The 18,356-nt window shown below is 38.7% G+C and overlaps 1 protein-coding gene across 1 annotated transcript in view; it reads right to left on the bottom strand.

Moving 5' to 3' along the window:
- CBLB (Cbl proto-oncogene B, E3 ubiquitin protein ligase) overlaps positions 1–18,356 on the bottom strand; it is a 127,540-nt gene that overhangs the window by 52,517 nt on the left and 56,667 nt on the right. Inside the window, exon 3 of the mRNA XM_010148061.1 lies at positions 8,427–8,573. Within this exon, the coding sequence (XP_010146363.1) occupies positions 8,427–8,573 (147 nt within the window). The remainder of the gene's footprint in view (positions 1–8,426; positions 8,574–18,356) is intronic.

Below are 18,356 nucleotides of genomic sequence, written 5' to 3'. Positions count from 1 at the left end.
CTGTTTGCAACGAAACACTGCCTGCAGCGTTCAGCTCCTGAACCATAGACAGTATCTCCTATAAATACTTCCAGTGATCTCCCGTAATATTTGTTACATCATGCCCTAATGATACCCTGCACTAGAGGCTGGCAGGTATTCTGCACATGCCTCATGCTATTAGGCTGACCTGTGGACACTTGTCTAGGAAGAGATGAGTTAGTCAGCTCTGCTACAGCTCATCAGAAAGATGAGATTTGACATCCCAGTAACATCAGTTCTCTATAGAATTAGGTTGAGGGAGTGCAGTGTCTCATTATTTTGGGAATGTAATCGTAGTTACGTAAGTTATCCCTTGCAGCAGAGCACGCGCGGCTCCTGCCAAGACAATGTTCTGGGGAGTATCTCCTATGAGAGGGAGGTACTACGTAGTGACTGTACCTGCCTTAAACGTCTGATGCCCGAAGTTAAGAGCCCTGCTACATGTGCACACCTTGTGAACAGATACAACCAGGGCTCTGGTAACAGTTTCTCTTTTTATAATATAATTTGGGGAAAAAACCAGGATACTAAGGTACTGCAAAAATATCTGATTACATTAAATGTGTATACTGTTATTGTGATACATGTGTTACTGTATTACAACCTTCAGTTACTTCAGAATCTCCAGAGAGAAAATTTTAGAAGGAAACAAAAATATGAAGGAAGCCGAAAAGCACACCTTGTACAAAAGAAAAAGGTTATGGAGAACCTTTTACAAGGAAAATCTAATCTCTATCTGCAAAACTTCTAAGAAAAGATTCATCCATACAGTGTCTTTAATGCCTTTTCTCATCATTAGATTAGCAGCAAGCCCATACCAATTTAAGAAAAGAACACACAAAATAAAACAAATGATCCTGAATAATTTTTCCTGAAGAGGCTTTCTCCGCAGATCTTCTCTCTCACCTAAATCAACAAATCTATCTATACCTGGGTATTTACCTTGGGGTTCTCTTCTTAATTAAGAATCCTGTCAAAATCCCTAAAATAGGCCATATCTCCCCCAAGCCTCTCAAAATGACACTACTTCTCATTTCTTTGGCATGGTAAAATTAATAAGCATGTTTGAAGAATAATAATGACTTCAGAAATGTTCTGATCGAAGTGTAAGTTTTTTGAAAATACCTTTATATAGGATGGTATCTATTTGCTATTACTCATACACATCAAAGAAAGTGTCACTCTATAGTCTCAAATACAGTTATGCTTTAAAAATCACCCACACATCTTCCATACGCCTAAAGGAGAAGGATTAGTGTCCAGCATGTAATTTTCCAGCATTTTAGCAGAGGATTTTTAGGTCTTCCCTTCTGCCCTGATCATGTGTACAGAGGATTTTCCTAAACTCCCTGAATGTTGCTGCATTATTAAAAAGCACAAGAAATTAAAATAAACCTGGAGAGGAAGCCAGCCTTTTCTGAGCATGCCGAGTACAGCACTTCAGTAGAACTGCAAAGATGTAGATATTCCGGAATGCCAAGTGACACTGCTCCCATTGAGGCAGAGCAGACCACAAGTATGTCTAGAAAGGTAAACACGGATCCTAGGAACTTACAATGAATATTTTTGTCTGCAGGAGACTCTCCTAAATGTTGCCAGAAAACGTAACATGGAAAGGGCATTTCTGTATCCAGAGCAAACTCAAAAATATTCAAGCAAATACTGACCCAGATAGAAACAACATTCTTTGCAAGTCTGCAGTGAGCAATGTGGATTCTAGTTCACCATCACTGAACAGAGCACTTTCTTAGTACTGCTGCTTCAGTTTGAAGTGAGAGGCCACATGCTTTCACTGCTTCTGAACTGCAGAGCGATCAACTGACACACAGAACACTTGAGATGTTCAGTCCTAAGGGAAAAAAGGAATTCTGCCATATCATGCCAAGACAACTGTTAAATAGTGACATCATGCAGAACAAGTACACATGAATCCAACGTGAGAAAAGGGGAGGTAGAAGAGAGAAAAATGAGCCTTAGGAAATGGGGAAAATACATCACCTAAAATATCCACTTCCAAAGCCATGTAACTGGACATCATTGGAAAGGCAGTGTTAGTACTTCCTTAAGGGACGCAGGAAGTCTGCATTTCCTGAAGTGTCCCCAGAGGGATACGCTTATCTATGTATTTCCAACTCTGATCTCTAACCACCATCCAAAGCATACCTATGTTTTGCATGTCCTTTTATATTTAAAACACTGCCTCTCCTGTCTATCCACCGAGAATCAGGTCACCTGCCTCACAATCCTGTGTGCCAACTACTGTAACTTCCTTTTCTCTCTATCCTTTGTATGTGCAATTTTACCTTATTCTTAGCCACCCAGAACAGCTGTGACGACTGTCGTCATTTGCTGGTTTTAATCACATCTTGCAACTTTCCATTGACTAACTCTTCTCTATAATATTATCTACCTTCTTGTTTAAACCTGTTTATCACACTTTTGTATGAAAAACACCCAGGGAGTTTTATGTATCACTAGCTCCTAAGAAGCAGTACCTTCCCGTGCTGCTGATCAGCTGAGGGAGGAACTGTCTCGTGAAAGCCGCATTCCCTGCCTACTTCTCTGTAACAGTTTGTGTTACCAAAACACTTGTCTGGATGGTGACAAAGGCTACAGCACCGGGATCACTTCCTCTTCCTCTTTCATGCGTCTGTATCTTCTGGCTTCCCTTTACAGTTCAGTTCATTCTCAGTTCTGCAGCTCTCTGGGCCAGGACCGCCTCTTCAGTCCATAGTGTTCAGGCAACAGTAGGGCTCTAGGGCACTATCAGCAGCATGAACAGGAAACCAAGTAATAAACTAAGGGGATCAACAAGGTGTTAAAACCTAGCTTAGCCGAGGTCTCACCTTCTGACAGCTAAATGTTTTCAACAGTGAAGTCGTGCATTGTGGTCTGCCTGTTTCACTGTTCCATCTCTGAACCAAAGCCACAGAGGCTGTGTCTTTTCCATCCCAAGCAAATTAGCACTTACCACAGGAGAACCACAACTACTCGAAATTTAGAGTATCAATCTGAAATATCCTGTTTAACTGCTACTGAGAAATCAATAGCCACATTTTTTTTGTAAATTCCAATTAAAAAAATTATCAGAGCTTTAAAATAGTAATGTGTTTGACCCTAGCAGCGAAAAAATTCCTATTTCCTTTAAAATAAAAGCTTGGGGGAAATCAATTTATCTGTCAATAACAGAAATGCTTTCATTTTTTAAGGTTTCATAATGAAGAGTAAAACCTTAGAAGTTAAAATAAATGGCAGAACTACGAAGAACTGAAAATCTAAGAACACTGACATTTTGCTGCTGATTCATTCTGCACCATGAAGACAGCCACAAATCACAAATTTCAATAGTTACAAAACCCTGCATGACTTTACTGTCGCTTTCCAATTCACAGGCCGGAAAGATGTGTTAGGTCATCATCTCACCCCCTCTCCTCCTCAGTTCAGGATCGCTCCCTGCAGTATTTGGCACAGTTTTACTCAGAACTGAAAACTAGTAAAAGCTGTAAGGTGCTATTAAAATGAGCAAGGAACCAGGGGAAATTAACACCAAGCACTGTACAGTGATAAAACGTGGATAATGAAGAAACTATCAGACTATGTTTTATATGCATATTTACAACCCACTGGGGGTTACTAAAGTATCTGTAAACAAATGTAACTGCTGATTACATGCCTTACAATTTGACAGTTCCACTTAACATTACTGTTTAGCTGTACATTTAACAACAATTTGCTTCAGCACAACCGTAATGGTAAACCATGGGTGAAGATTCACTTCGCTAAAACCACTTGCCTCAATAACTGTATTCTAATAATCGGTACAAATTCAAAAATCACATCTTCCCCATTTCACTGCTTTCCTGCTTTTGACACCACCAAGCTCTTTCTTGGTATAGAATTTGACTGTGGTGTAAAGCTTGTGTCAATTTATTCCTTAGTTCTTTTTCAGACAGCTCCTCTCTTCCTCCCCACAGCCTGCGAATATACCAAAAAGCTCCATTCTCAGCCTACTTCAGTTATTCAACCTTTGGGAACTTCTCACTCACTCCTCATTTTTGTTTTCACAAAGCTAATCCAAAATTCTCACTACTCCCTCATCTCCCCCTTAGCTTTTCAGAGTCATCCTCCTTGACAAAGTCAATACACCAAAACCATCCTGAGCCTTCTACTTGGACACTGCTACCTCCCCACCCACCCCCTACTCTGGATACATATTGTGTAATATGTATTATTATTGTATGTATTATTATTATAATTGGGAGACCAATTCTTCCACGTCTTCCTTCATCATACTGCTATTGTTCACATTCTCATTCCACCCAGATAATCCAAATCTCATTATCTCCCACCTTGATTTATCAATCCTCCCTGTAGATTCCTCAACCCCACATTAGTCTCTCCAGACCCTTCCCAAACATCCTATCACTTCCAAGGCTTCCCCCCTTGCCCTCTGAAATGAGCAACACTGGAAAACCTCACCACTGTCGATGCTCTGATTATTTACTCCTTTCACACTCCGCCTCTGTGAGAGCTGATGACTTCCATTATTGACGTCGCTGTCGCTACTGCTCTCAGAAGCACCATGGCATTCTCTCCCGTCCAAGCCTCTCTAGTTACTGATGTTATCTAGGAGTGTTGTAGAGGTGTGCCAGAAATGCAGAAGTTGAGAAAGTATTTGAAAGCCAAGAATGTGTGAAGTCCTCTCAGCACATTGCTCTGATGGCAAGCAATCTGAATGGCTCTGAGTTCTACTTCTGTGTTTTCTACAGAAATTCAGGGAGCAGCTAGTGGTCATCAGAGACTTGAAATAGGTAGCCTAGCCGTTTATTTGGCTAATAAGTTTGAATTCATGTGAACGTACACCTGACCAGCTCTAAAAAAAAAAAAAAACCCACCAAACCAAAAAAAAGCCCCCATCCTATGATACTTATTAATAACAAAATGAACAAACTCGGTTACAGCTGCAGAATTTTGTAGGAAGTGACAGACAAATGTAACCAACAACATTAGAAGGTGTCAATTCATTGGGAAAGAGCTGTGACTCCTTTTAAACTACAAGCTGGACTCTTGAAAATTGTACCTTTTGGATTTTATTCTTCAGTAAGCTATAACATAATTTCTTTCTGTAAACAGAATTGTAGGTCACATTTGCAAAAATCAAAAGCCAAAGAGTCAGTTTAGAAACATAAATGGCTATTGACCTTCTTGCTGTTTAGAATATTTCAGATTAAAAAAAAGAAAAAAGTCAACAGTTCAGAAACAAATCAAGGCAGAAAGTGGATTATATAAAAGCTTTCAATTCATTATGTTTAGAAACAGGAAGATTATTATAATGAAAATATTATGCTACAAATATCCTTAATTAAATCTACTAGTTCCAAACCCCTCCTTCCAATCAGATCAATCTATCAGAATTATTTCTTGTGCTGAAGTTTACCCATCAGAAGACAAGATCCACCACAACTCCCTTTTTATTTCTGGCCTAATCTTTAGTAGCATTATTTAGTGATCTCGAAGTAAGGGTTGCTTTTTGCAAACAGGTGAGGAGTCCAGGCTTGCCCTGTAAAAGAGACACAGCCAGGGAACACACGATACAGTTCCTCCCTGCACTCCCTCATGTGCAGTGTGGAACTAGCCAGAGCTGGAGGTTCCAGACACTCCGAGGGGCCTCACTGGTCAGGTTAGAAACAGATTTTATCAGTTGTTTGCAACACCCAAAATCTCTACGTAGGCTCCGCTTATAGTAAATGATACTAGTATATTTGCAAACCAATTTGTCATAACAGGCCCATTGTAAAAGATGTGGCTCAGAGGCATAACAGCCATATATTTCTAAATGGGTTAGAAAGTAATTAACGTTTAAAAAGCTTCAGGCATTTTGTTTAATGAAGAGATTAAACGTAATGCCAAATAAATCTTTTTCTCATCTGTTTATTTGACGTACATGCAGTTACATGTTTTATAGTTACTTAGGTACAATTAACTAAACCTGAGATAATGGCAAGGCTGCCAAGCACAGATCAACTGTTCCCTGCTCAGAAGACAGGGAACTAACTCAGCTTCCGTTTATTACAAAAGACCTGGGAACACTAATTAACAGTGGTTATTTACCTAGTCTGAAAGTAGAACACCTGACAAGACAGAATTCAAAATACTTCCAGGCTATCCTAGATAACCAAGGTTACACATATATTTAACTGAATGTCCCAAAATTGCCTTGATTCCTAGACATTTTTGGTGTGCAGATGCTTTAACAAAAAAACCCAAACCAACTCTACCGAAGTACATACTGGGAAGAGTAGGTCAGAAGGTTAATACTGAGAGTTCATATTTAAAGGCACACTTTATGAAGAAATTTAGATAAGCAGGGGAAAAAAACCAAACAACAACAAAAAAAAAAAAAAAAAAAAAAAAAAAAAAAACCCAAAAAGGAACAAACGAAGCATGTCCTTTCCTAGTCCTGAAAAGGATTAGAAAGAAGCACTCCAGGAGGTGAATCAGGAAAGAGAAGAGTCAAGTGTGAACAGAGAGAAAGACAAAGTTGGAGCACAGTTGTTCAGATGGACTGATGCAGTTGAAAAATTCTTACCATCCTTGTTCAGATAAAAAAAGTTATTAATATGTTACAGCATCCTATTGTCTGACACCTCAAGTACCTATCTGATGTGCCATCTCCCAGAGGAAACTGGCAGGACCATTGCAAGGCAACTTGAAGGGAAGCACTTGAGTCTCACGCAGAAGGTACACGTTAGCAGAGAAACACAAAGAGGAAGATGACTGTGAATAGGGAAGCTGATGAAACTGGTCAAGATGAAATGATAGAAGGAAACAGCAGCTTTCAGAAGACAGGATCTGTAAATCCCAGTACAAAAACGCAATTTGCAACAGAGACAGCTGGTAAAGGTCATTCAAGGACAGAGTCCAAGAGGAGCAAAACAGCTCCACAAGGAGATTTAAATTCTGAGTTGCTAAACAAAGGGGAGAAAAAAGAGGAAGAGAAAACAGAAACATTGAACAAAGACAATCATGGTTAAAATTTTTTTTTAAGCCTCCTGTTTCTCTTCTTCTGGCTGACATGTTTTTTTAAAAACCTCACCTGATAGACACACCTACATATCATGTAAATTAATCCTTCAGATAACTTTATCTGAACTTTTTAAAGTGTTTTGAAAACCTTCACATTAAAATGAGTAACACAAAACACAGTCAAATACCTTTCCTCTGACAAAAAGATGATGGACACAGTGACTTGATCACGCTCTAACACTATCTACACAGGAAAGAAATTTGCTAAAAGACTGAAATTACATGGTAACACCATAATGAAACCAGAAAGCTAGCACTAGGTGTGTTTAGACTAGCAAAAAAAAAAGGAAGTGACACTGTTGTAAATTCACATTGAACAAAATTAATTTGCAAAAATGCCAACCTACTACGCTGGTATTCTAAATAAAGAATGAAAGACTTATTTTAGAGCTGCTCTTGCTCAGAAAACGTAACAGATGGTGGCAGGAATTGTGGTGTGACTTGCTAGGGTCTACACCTACACGGTGTAAGATATCAGACTTGATTACCATAATGACTGCACCATTGTATTGTAAAATATACAAACCTCTTGCCTCCTCCCTCTTAGGTCACTGTTACTCTAATAAACATTCCATAGGAGAAGTGACGAAGCTATGAACCTTTATCAACCTACATCTGTATCAAACGAAATTGTTTCCCAGAAACAAAAAACTCAATATCCACACCTGCCTACTTTTAGATTTGCAATATTGCATTTGCTGTAAGGTTTTAGCCACCTATCTAAATTCAGAATTACATTTTAGTCACACTCAGAATTCATTTTATGACCCATTCTTGAACACTTTCTCCAAAACCTGCAGTTGAGTAAGCCTTCTGACAGAATCCCCAGTTACTCTCTTTCTGTAACATAATTTGAACAACGGAGAACAGTAGTACCCTCTGTGACTATGTCACAGCTAATACAGACATAGAAAAAGAAAAATGTTCTGATACTAAGGGATAAAGACATTATTTCAACTACTTAAAAACCACTAAATATCATAGTAGTTAGAAAGTTTAAGGCAGGATAAGGAAACATACTGTCCATGAGACAAATATCAAGTTCCTGATTCAGACTTCAGAGTTCCATTCCTTAGAGTAGAACCAATAAACTTCTTGTAATGCAGCCTGATTTATGACTGAGTGTAAGTGCCCTTGACAGAGGTGCCCATACATTTTTATTCATCCTTTGAGCAAATTACAACATTGCAAAAAAAGAACTGTTAATAATTAATTTAGCAATTTCAGCTGATTTGAAGACTTGGAGAAGAAATGACCTTTAAAATGTCCACCCACATACTTAGAAAGAATTAAAGATTTTGAAAAATGTTAGTACTTACTTATCTCCAAAGAACTTTCTCCAGAAATCTGCAGCATCGGCTTTAGTGATACGAAAGTTATCACCCTGGAATTGGCCATTTGGAAATATAGCCTTGATTTCTGCCAGCATGTGGCTGAAGATGAGGGACAGCTTTGTTAGGTTCCTCCTGGAGATATAATTGGGGAAAAGAAAAAAAAAAAAAGGTCAAACCAAATCATTAAAATCTAATCAATCTTTCAGTATCTTGTATATTCTCCAAGTCTGTGTAACAATCACTGCATGGCACCAGAAAAACACTGAGATTTCAACTGAAAACACAAATACACACCAGTAGTTTGTGTTTCCGTGCACTTCTGAGGACGCATTTATTGTACGTCTCCATGAATACAAAATAATTTGCTCAGCAACAGAACAAATTTGAGTTCTCAACTGCAGATCCCCGATACCTTTCTGTTCCCCATAAAGATTAAGCTTGCGCATTTCCATTTACTTTATCATAGTAGAATCAGGAATTCATAACAATTAGACAGCTAATACATAAAAAGCCCAAACCAAACACCAAAACCTCAAACTATAGTTTTATATGTGACATCAACCTATTTTAGTTCAGGTTTCTAGAAATATAAACACAGAACAGGACTTTTTTCAGAACATTTACTCTATTTTCCTATGACATTTTTATTATTTCCCTCACTGCAGCTACTTCCTATTATCTTCTTAAATACCTTTTCTTTACCTAAAGCTTGCTTCCAATTTTCAGTGGCACACTAGAAACAAAAATTGAGGTTCATTGCTATCATTCACTTTCATAAGCTTTCCAGACTTCCATCAGTTAAGCAAAAATTATTTCCTTTCAGCACAAAAGTCCCATTTAGTGTAGTGCAAAGAACACAGGGTCCTTAAATATAAACAATCCTTTTTATGAGAAAAATCTGTGTGAGATGGTGGGGAGGGACAGAAGGGTGAAGCAATCATTCTGAGTTTCCTTGAGGAGATTCCTTCCAATGATCCTGACAGTAAAAAAGAGGTATTTTCCCACCTGATACATGAAATAGAGACCACCCAAGAGATTGAGCAGTTTCTGATGAAGAATTTGTGTTCTCATTTATTTTAATGAAATATTTTAATGAGGTATAAGTGTCCTGTGTCAAACCCATTCACCTCTCACGAGCTCAGGCCCTACTTCACAGTGCCTCAAATAATTCAGTGAAAAACACAATAAAATGCTTATCAATCATGTAATTTATAACTGTTTATAAACAGCATTTCAAATAAATTCAAATATAAGTAAGTCCCTAGCCACATGAAAACATTAATATTCAACTGACAGAATTTTATAGGTGCATACCAAGTATCTGTCAGAATGTATTAGAATTTTTCAGGCTCAAAATCTCAAAAAACAACCCATTAGAATAGATTTCATGGGGTCTTCCTAAAAGAACACTCAACTTAGTACTGACACAGTAGTTATTTAAACTAAATTTGTGAACAACTTTATAACAGAGGTTCCTGTGGAAGCTGTGTTGCAGATTTTACTATAGGTTTTGATACCGGGAAAACTATGATGAAGATAGTTATTTTGAAAATTAATAATTTAAAACAAACACACACACAAACAAAACCCAGATGAATACTCACTCTCTCCTTTCAAGATTCAGAATGGTTGTAGGGCTAATTCTTTCAGAGCCCTTTAATTCCCCCAGTATAATCAGATGTCTACAATTACAATGCCCAACTGTTCCTTATTGTCTGGATTTGTTCCTTGCTATCCCCCTTTTCTATTTCCTTTGTACTTTAATTACACACACGTGTTCTTCATTATTCTACTCCTCAGAACTCAAGCCTGGTGCAGAGAGCAAGCAACAGCTATTTTAACGCAGCTTCCTCAGCTTGCCCTAGGCCCAAGATGAAGCAAGCAGCCTCCTGTACTCAGGGCAGAGGGGAACGTGCCTCGGTGCAAGGCTGAACAGGCCCTCCCTTGCCTGATACTCCACGGATCTGTCCGCGTTAGCAATGTACCGTGCTGCGGGGTGGGTCAGGTACAGATTTACCTGATGAGCTAATGCAAAGCTTGCTGGATTCGTGAGGCTTGAGCCCTGTAGCGAACTACAGGATGAAGCACGGAGAGGTGCTACTGGGGCACTTCCTTGCACGGAGGGGACCGCGTCCGTGTGTCCGTGCGTGAGCACTGCCCACCAGGTACAGCTGCACAGGACGAGACCGGACCTGACAACCGGGAGGAACTGGACAGCAAATGCACAGTACAGTCATGCATCCAAATGGTTGTATCTAATCACAAAGACCGTTCCTTCCTTCTTTGAACAGCGACAGTCACTAAGGGCATCAATAAACTTTTGTTGGTTAAAACAAAGAAAAGAGTCAAAAGAAAATCAGTTTTGTTTTTATTTGTATAAATAAGAAAAAATGTTTTTAATATCAAACTAGGATACCTTCTTTTTATCTAACTGCAAAGCTGAAATCTGAAACCAACTAGAACCTAATCTGTGCCTGAACGTGCATCACAGCATGTACGTGCAGCAGAAAACAGCAAATTCTTGATCGTTTATGAATATGGTAGCTGTGTTTCCTCCTTAATATTGATTCTTGCTGTACCAGATGATTATCTGAAGCCCTTCTGTGGTATCAAATAATCGTGACAAATCATGTCTCAACTTTTCACATATATATTTTTTCTGTAGAACTGTAAAGCACATATTGCACTGTTTTTACTCAGATAGGCGAACATGATACCAGATCTCAGTAACTTACTGAGACAGAGATACAAAGCTGAATGATTTCAGAAATGGTTTTCAAGTATTATATACAGGGTGCAGAGATGAGGCCATCAGGGTGGGCCACTGATTCTCCCTGCCTGCGCACTTCACCCTTCTGCTATTGTATCCCCGCCCTAGTACATGCACTTTTGCTGTCTGGTGGAGGGCTTTCCCAGGGCGTCTCAAAAAGCACATCCTCCACTTCATCCACTTGGCAGCCTGTGTGGCTCCATTTTCAAAGTTAGGGTAGCCCCTTTTTCTCCCCCCATATAAAGATGGAGGAGTGTAAAAAAATTTCCATTTATTTTCCAATCATATATATATTCAACAAGGAATTCAAGTTCTATTTATTTGAAAAACAACAACTAAAACCATCAGCTTCAGCATTTTGGTGAAAAATCCAAATGGGAACCAAAGAACCGGTCAATTTGAGCCTCATCTTTTTAGAAATCAGAATCAAACAACAATGCCCCTTTATACCAAATGGAACCGAGATGATCATTCTCCACAGTATAACAGTTACTATGGTAAGATTTTAAAATATTTTCACACTAAATTATGCTATATCAACTGCATTTTATGTAATGCATAGTGTAGGCCTCTTCAATATTATTTGCAACATACTCAAGACCCATTACCTTGATGTTTTTCCTGATTCATGCTTAGCTTTTGCTAACTTTCTTTTGCCAACTCAAATTGATGTCATACAGTTCAAACCCCTTTTAGAAATTGATTTCTGAAGCACCAGTTTTTCAGTCTTACTCTATTATTTGTTGCCAGACGTGCCTGTGCATGACAAACCTACTGAAGAACCAACCAGGTTTGAACCAACCCCAGACCACCTAAAATACAGAAATTAAAAACTGATTTTTCATTTAGTATAAATTTGTAAAGGTTTATTGAATCAGTAAACATCATTTGGCTAATAGAAGAAAGATGTCTTTTCTTAAATTCAAAATTAATCTGTCTTTCAGAGTTACACCTCATCAGCAAGTTTTCTAAACTGCAGACAGTAAAACCTGAAAATAAGAACTGTGCGTTTGTTTCCTTCTCAGCAAATTACTATATTCGGAATCAATTTTCTCTTCAAGTCCAGGGAGGGGGGTCAGGCTAGAAAATACTGCAAAGATTTTACAACTAAAGGCCCTTTCAAACACCCAGTCATATGCAATTTGAATACAGGGCTTAATAATGGAAACATTAATATCCCACTCCTAACCGGAGCAGCAGCAGCAGGTGGTAATAGAAGGTGGGAAGCAGTCCTACCCTCCTGGATGTACTAAACAGGAAAGCGAAGCATGACCAGCATGCAATAACACAGACAAGTCTTGGCTGTGCCAGCCTTGAAATGAGTGTACAAAAGCTAATTTTACTTTCTGGAAGGCAATATGGTCTAGCAAAGAGAACCAGACAGGGGATTAGGCAGCGTCACTCCCTTTCTGCCACCCGTCAGGCTGCTGAGGTTGGAGCAACACCTGCATCCTACGCTTGCTGCTTGCGTATGCCGATCAACTGAGTAAAGTACGCAAGAGAGCTCCAGACAAATACGCTTGGCAGAATCAGCGTATTCATAAATACACAAAGCAAAGCATACATCTGTGCCCTGGATCCTTCATAACTACTGGATTTCACAGATGATAACCAAGACAAAGTCACTTTAGCATGCAACAATTTGAAAATGCATGAACCCTCCTGCATACTGTGTGTGCATATCACTGCTACTTTCATGCTTGTATACTACTATCGCCCATGAAAAACAATTATCTTCATTTTACAACTATACATATTGCTACCAAAAAAAATAGTGTAGAAAAAGACTGTATCTTCACAGTTATACCATTTCAAAAATGAGGTTACTGCTGGGTTTCTTTCTTCACATCTCTAAATGTTTAATCTTTCTGCAACCACCTAGATGTACTTTGTTAAATATCAACCTGCTGTAATAAACCATGTATCAACTTCCCAAGCTCATAGTATATAACTCAATCTCCTAGCACAGAAAAAAGGTCTTTACACCTAGAATAAAATCCGTTTAGCATAAGAATATTTTCCAGATAAATCTGACAAAAAAGTATACCAGACTACTACTAAACAACAGATAATTTCGCTACAATTCTTACTTAGAATAATTGTACAAAGACAGCTCTGTTAGCTGGAAAAACTGCAAATCATAACTGCTTACGAACCAAGATAAAAGAAAGTTTGAAATGCCTTCATAAGGTGAATTATTGATAACTTTTAAAAACAACCCACTCACCCCATATTAAAGCTTCAAAATCCAAAGCATATGTACAGAGCTCATTTCACATAATTAGTTATATTCAAAACAGATTTCGGATCCATATGTTCGAGTTGCAGTAAAACACGAGGATACTACAAAATACATGTTACTAATTTAAAGGGACAGAGCAGAGTCCTGCGATTTAGGTACAAAACAGGGAAGCGGAGACACATGTTCCGAGCTCTTCCGCTCTGCTCTCCGAGAGTTCTGCATTTATGTTTTGTGTCTCAGGCTCCCATTTTGCGAAAAAAGCTATTTCCAAATTATTTCCTATTTGTATTTTGATGAGGAAAATCACAGCAGCTTATAAAGCTCCTAGATAGATTGCATTTCTGCCATTATCTACAGGCAAGTGACACAGACAGGAATGCACAAAGTTCAGGACAAATTACATCCCCCAAAAAAATATTTCTGAGGAAACATGTGAATTTCCAAAAGTCTCCAGAAGGTATAGTGAGATGACTAAAAATTGTATCTGCTGCTAGAATTCCAGGCTTGATAAACCCTGACTCACTTATCCCCCTTCCTCTTCCAGAACTTCCCCTTTCACAGTAAAAATAGGAAGATAAAACCACAAACAAACAAAAAACCCCACACCACCACCACCAAACAGATGCCAGTGCTGCTGTTTTAGAAAACTGCAGGTGTAGAATACAGCCAAATAGTCAACAACAGAGGTCTCCTTAATACCAGAGGAAGTAAAGGAAACCAAAGGATCCTGTCACATGCCTGTGAAGAAAAAAAACTGTCTACCATCATATTTGGCAATCAGCTCAACTCTGCATCTCTAAAATAATTATTTTTAAAAGCTATATAAAGGACAGGGTATTGTTCAGGGACCAAAGTATATGGGGCTATTCTTGGGATGAAATATTCCTGGCACTAAGAATAAGCGCAAGCTCTGTATCCTACTTGTGCCACTGACTCATGGAAGGAACACAGACAAATAACTTAATTTTGCTGTGCTTTAGTACTCCTCATCTGTAAGCCGAGAAAAAAAGACTGCCTTAACCACGGTGGGGTTCAGCCAATAATTCAATTCATCATAAGCTAAACATGAAAAACAAGCATAAAATTCTAAGAAACCACCTGGAGGCAACTACTCCTGGAGAAGCTGAGCTTATCATGAGCAGGAAAGCAGCACTGTTCCCTGAATGCCCCTCCATCAGCCCCTTCCCGACACGCACAAGGAGGATTGCGAAGTCTGTTGCAGCTGTGCTATTCACGGTGGACACCAAAAGGAACAAATGGCAGATTTTAGGTAAGATTCGGGCAAGGGTGTTTGGGATAACAAATCAAGTTGATCACAATGTCACCTAGAATTTTCCTCCATCTTTTCCTTTGCTTAAAAATAATTTTACATTGAGACACCAAATTCTGCAAGCAGTCTGGTTCCTTTCGTTCCTGTATGTTCAAGGCTAGAAGAGTATCAAAAAGGAAGAAGGACATGCCTGAGGAATTCACAAGTTCATTCCAGCTTTCAAAACTGCTTATCAGCTGCTGCTGCTTCTATAGTTGATATTTCCTGCCCCATTTATGCAAAAATAAAGAATGAAACATAATACACAATAGCTTAGTAAAGAAAATGGAATGTAAGTAGAAAGGAAGGAAGATGGCCAAGGTTCCTGCAAATCCAAGACACTCTATAAACGGAGGAGTCTGTCCTCACTACTCTCTCTCTGATCTTTCATTTACAGACTGACACGGCATTGTGCCTACCGACATCTCTTAAGCACGGCTCTACCCAAGGATTACATTTGGTTTTTGCTAAACAAACACTCCATACAGCAGCAATCACGAATAGCTCTCGTCAGCTGGGCTTTACAGCCCACATTTTGGAAATTTCACTACTTCCAATTCTGTCTAAAGGACAGCACAAATGAATGTCTCAAGGTACTCCTAAAGCGATTTAATCTCTTTTCTCATTAGCACTCAGGTATACGAGGTAACAAATATATCCATGAAATGAAAACACAAAGACTGTTAGCAGGAATTAAAGTAACAAAGGAAGTACAGCCTGCATAAGGCAGAATCTGAGTTGGCAAAATTTAAAAAAGATGTGTTGACAAGCTAAAGATTTAAGAGTTTTCCCCATGAACAGCTATCTCTATTTACTTATACCAAAGGACAGAGGCAAAAAAACACTCTAGAGAATGCCACCCATTGAAAGAAATGTGAATAAAACCGATCAGATTATTCACAAGTATAAACATTTTGCAAAGGACAGCCAATCCTGTGCCACTAAGTAGCAACATAAACTAAGAACTAACAGATTTATTGATTTTATTACTAAAACCTTTCATTGAGCTACTATATCACCCCTACAAAACACATGATTTAACATACTTCATCTGCTAAATAACGTGATTAAAAAATAGACCAGGACAGTGGTTTGTTTAGTTTTATTTGCTACTCTTTCACAGACAGTTGCTCTTGCACTATGGTTCCACCCGTCAGTATCGATGTTATTTAACACTGTTCTGCTCCCTCTGTCCTCCTCCTGTAGACGTCTTTGTCTAACCAAGATCCAATCTGACTAATGCAACACCGACTTAAGTGTAAAGCCACATATCTGCATCTACAAATAAAACTGCACCCCAGGAACAAGGGCAAATCCCATTTTTGAAAAGTTGAATTAAGTCCCTGAGCACATAAATATGTCAAACATTAAACACCATGAGTGAATTAATATGAAACAAGGAAGAAGCAGTTAGCATGCTTTCACCATCGTCCAAAGCTTTCTTCAAGTGGAAGGAAAATCCAAAAGAACCCTTGGCCAAAATAAGCAATCTGTTTGAGGCAGGGGTGTGGTTGGTGTAATTTTTTAGTACCTGATCAGGACAGTAAACATCTTGAATTTCACTGCAAAGTGAGGTCACTACTCTAACTCATACTACCCGTGCACTAGCAGTATAACTGATAGCATTAACGGGTGTTAACATTTCCCCATATAATCATCATCCTCACAACTCTCGTCAGGGTTACATAGTTTGGAGATTATCTGTGCCATGGGTAAGGCACGCCAATGGCAGGCCAAGCGAAGCTGTGGTGTGGAAAGGGACACTCGTTCGCCCAGAGCAACTCTGGAAGGGATGCAAGGCTGAGTTCGGCACAAACCCTGCTGCAGCCAACAGCGGCAGACCGAGGATGGCACGAGGAGGCACTGATGTGACTAAATGCTGTACCTGCTGGACAGCAATCTAGCACGAGCAAAGGGAAGTGCCTTAGTTCTGTGTGGTGCTGGATCTAGTTTGCTGTCACGCAGCACCAGGAAACGCAGTGGTTCTGAAGTGCTAACACCAGCAAAGCAGATATGCCATACACCACACTGAGTACTCACTTCTCTTCGCATCCAGCTCTGTCTGTTGGCTGAGCAGAAAACACTTTATTTTCACATTTTTTGGTTGCTGTGTGCTATTTGCTTAGACAGAAGTAGTCCAGCAAGCGTACTGCAGGCTTGATCTTTCAGAATTTTCTGTTTGGATTCTATTACCTCACCTTAAAAAACGCTATCATGTTTTCTAAGAAATTTTAAAAAACACTCCATAAACGTGAGCATCCTCAGTGACAGGCAATATAATAATTTCAAATTCAAAACCTATTGAATTTTGTAGCGTAGTTTCTTGCGTAGACAAATCTTTTTGATTGTTAAACACAATCTAAATTTTTTCAGGCTTATTACTCTACTTATACTCAATGACTCTGGAAAAAAAATCTGCAACACAATCGAGCCACTTCCGAAGGCAGGACTACTAGTACTTTTTGCTGACATCTAGAAGTTTTGGCAAACTGATATGCATGTATTTATTTTTTCATAAATATCATTCTCAAGTGCCTCAATCCAACTTTGATATTTAACAGGAAACAGCTTTTGGATCATACGTGCCTCCAAGCACTCTTGTGAAAATTTACAAAAATTTGGCCAAATGATGAAACTGAGGGAAATCTTATCCAAGATGGCCCAAAACAAAATTCAAAATTCTCACCTCCTATGATTGACTAGACTCCATATGAAACATTTGCAGACAACAGCTCAATGTGTCCTAGCTTGCAGCCGTGGGGCACAACTCTAATTCTTACATAATGGCTTTCAGCACCCAAGAGAACAGGATAATAAAATTCTCCTCCGTTTCTCTTAGTGAAGCCCACCACGAACTCAGAAAGGAAGACAAGCTGTTTGATTCAAGGGCAAAGAAGATAGAAGCTAGAGAAGGGAGGCAGAAAGAAATAGATGGCAACATCAAACTCACTGAAACTTGAATTAAAAGGTATGATAATGCAAAGCAGCATAGGAAAGCCCAAGAGAAAATTCCAGTGCTTTGAAGAGAAGAATTTGAACAGCATGAAAAAATAAACCCTAAGGAGATGCATTAAATATCAGGAACAAACATATGCATATTACAGGTGCTTGCTAAGTGAACATCTACCCTGTGCATTCAGACCTACCCAAACCACAGCTCCACGGAGTAAGAAGATTTCATACTGTATTTAGAGATTATCACAATGTACAAATACAAAATGGACCAACCATGGTCACACTCATAACCTTATTTCTGGCAATTTTTTTGCAATTTTATCTTTTTAAATTTTAAAATATTCTAATTTAGTTTTTATTTTAAGTCATATGAAGTGTAAGAAATATTTTTAGCAATCAGATCTTTGGATACAGATAAAGGATCTGAACAGAAGTTTTAAAATAACTTGGCATTCATTTGCACACATCAGAAGTGCACAGTAGTATTAAAACTGCTGCCTTTTTTTTTTTTTTAACTAATAGATTATTTTAAAATGTCCCATAACCTGCAGAGGTTCTTATTACCTGCTGTGTCACACATGATTTCCAGCGAGTGCAAGTCAACAAGACTGCAAGCCAACAAGCTGTTCAAACATTCCT

The sequence above is a fragment of the Eurypyga helias genome, unplaced genomic scaffold, assembly GCF_000690775.1.
Source record: "Eurypyga helias isolate BGI_N326 unplaced genomic scaffold, ASM69077v1 scaffold8533, whole genome shotgun sequence".
NCBI lineage: Eukaryota > Metazoa > Chordata > Aves > Eurypygiformes > Eurypygidae > Eurypyga > Eurypyga helias.
This window is presented reverse-complemented; position numbering and strand designations above follow the sequence as displayed.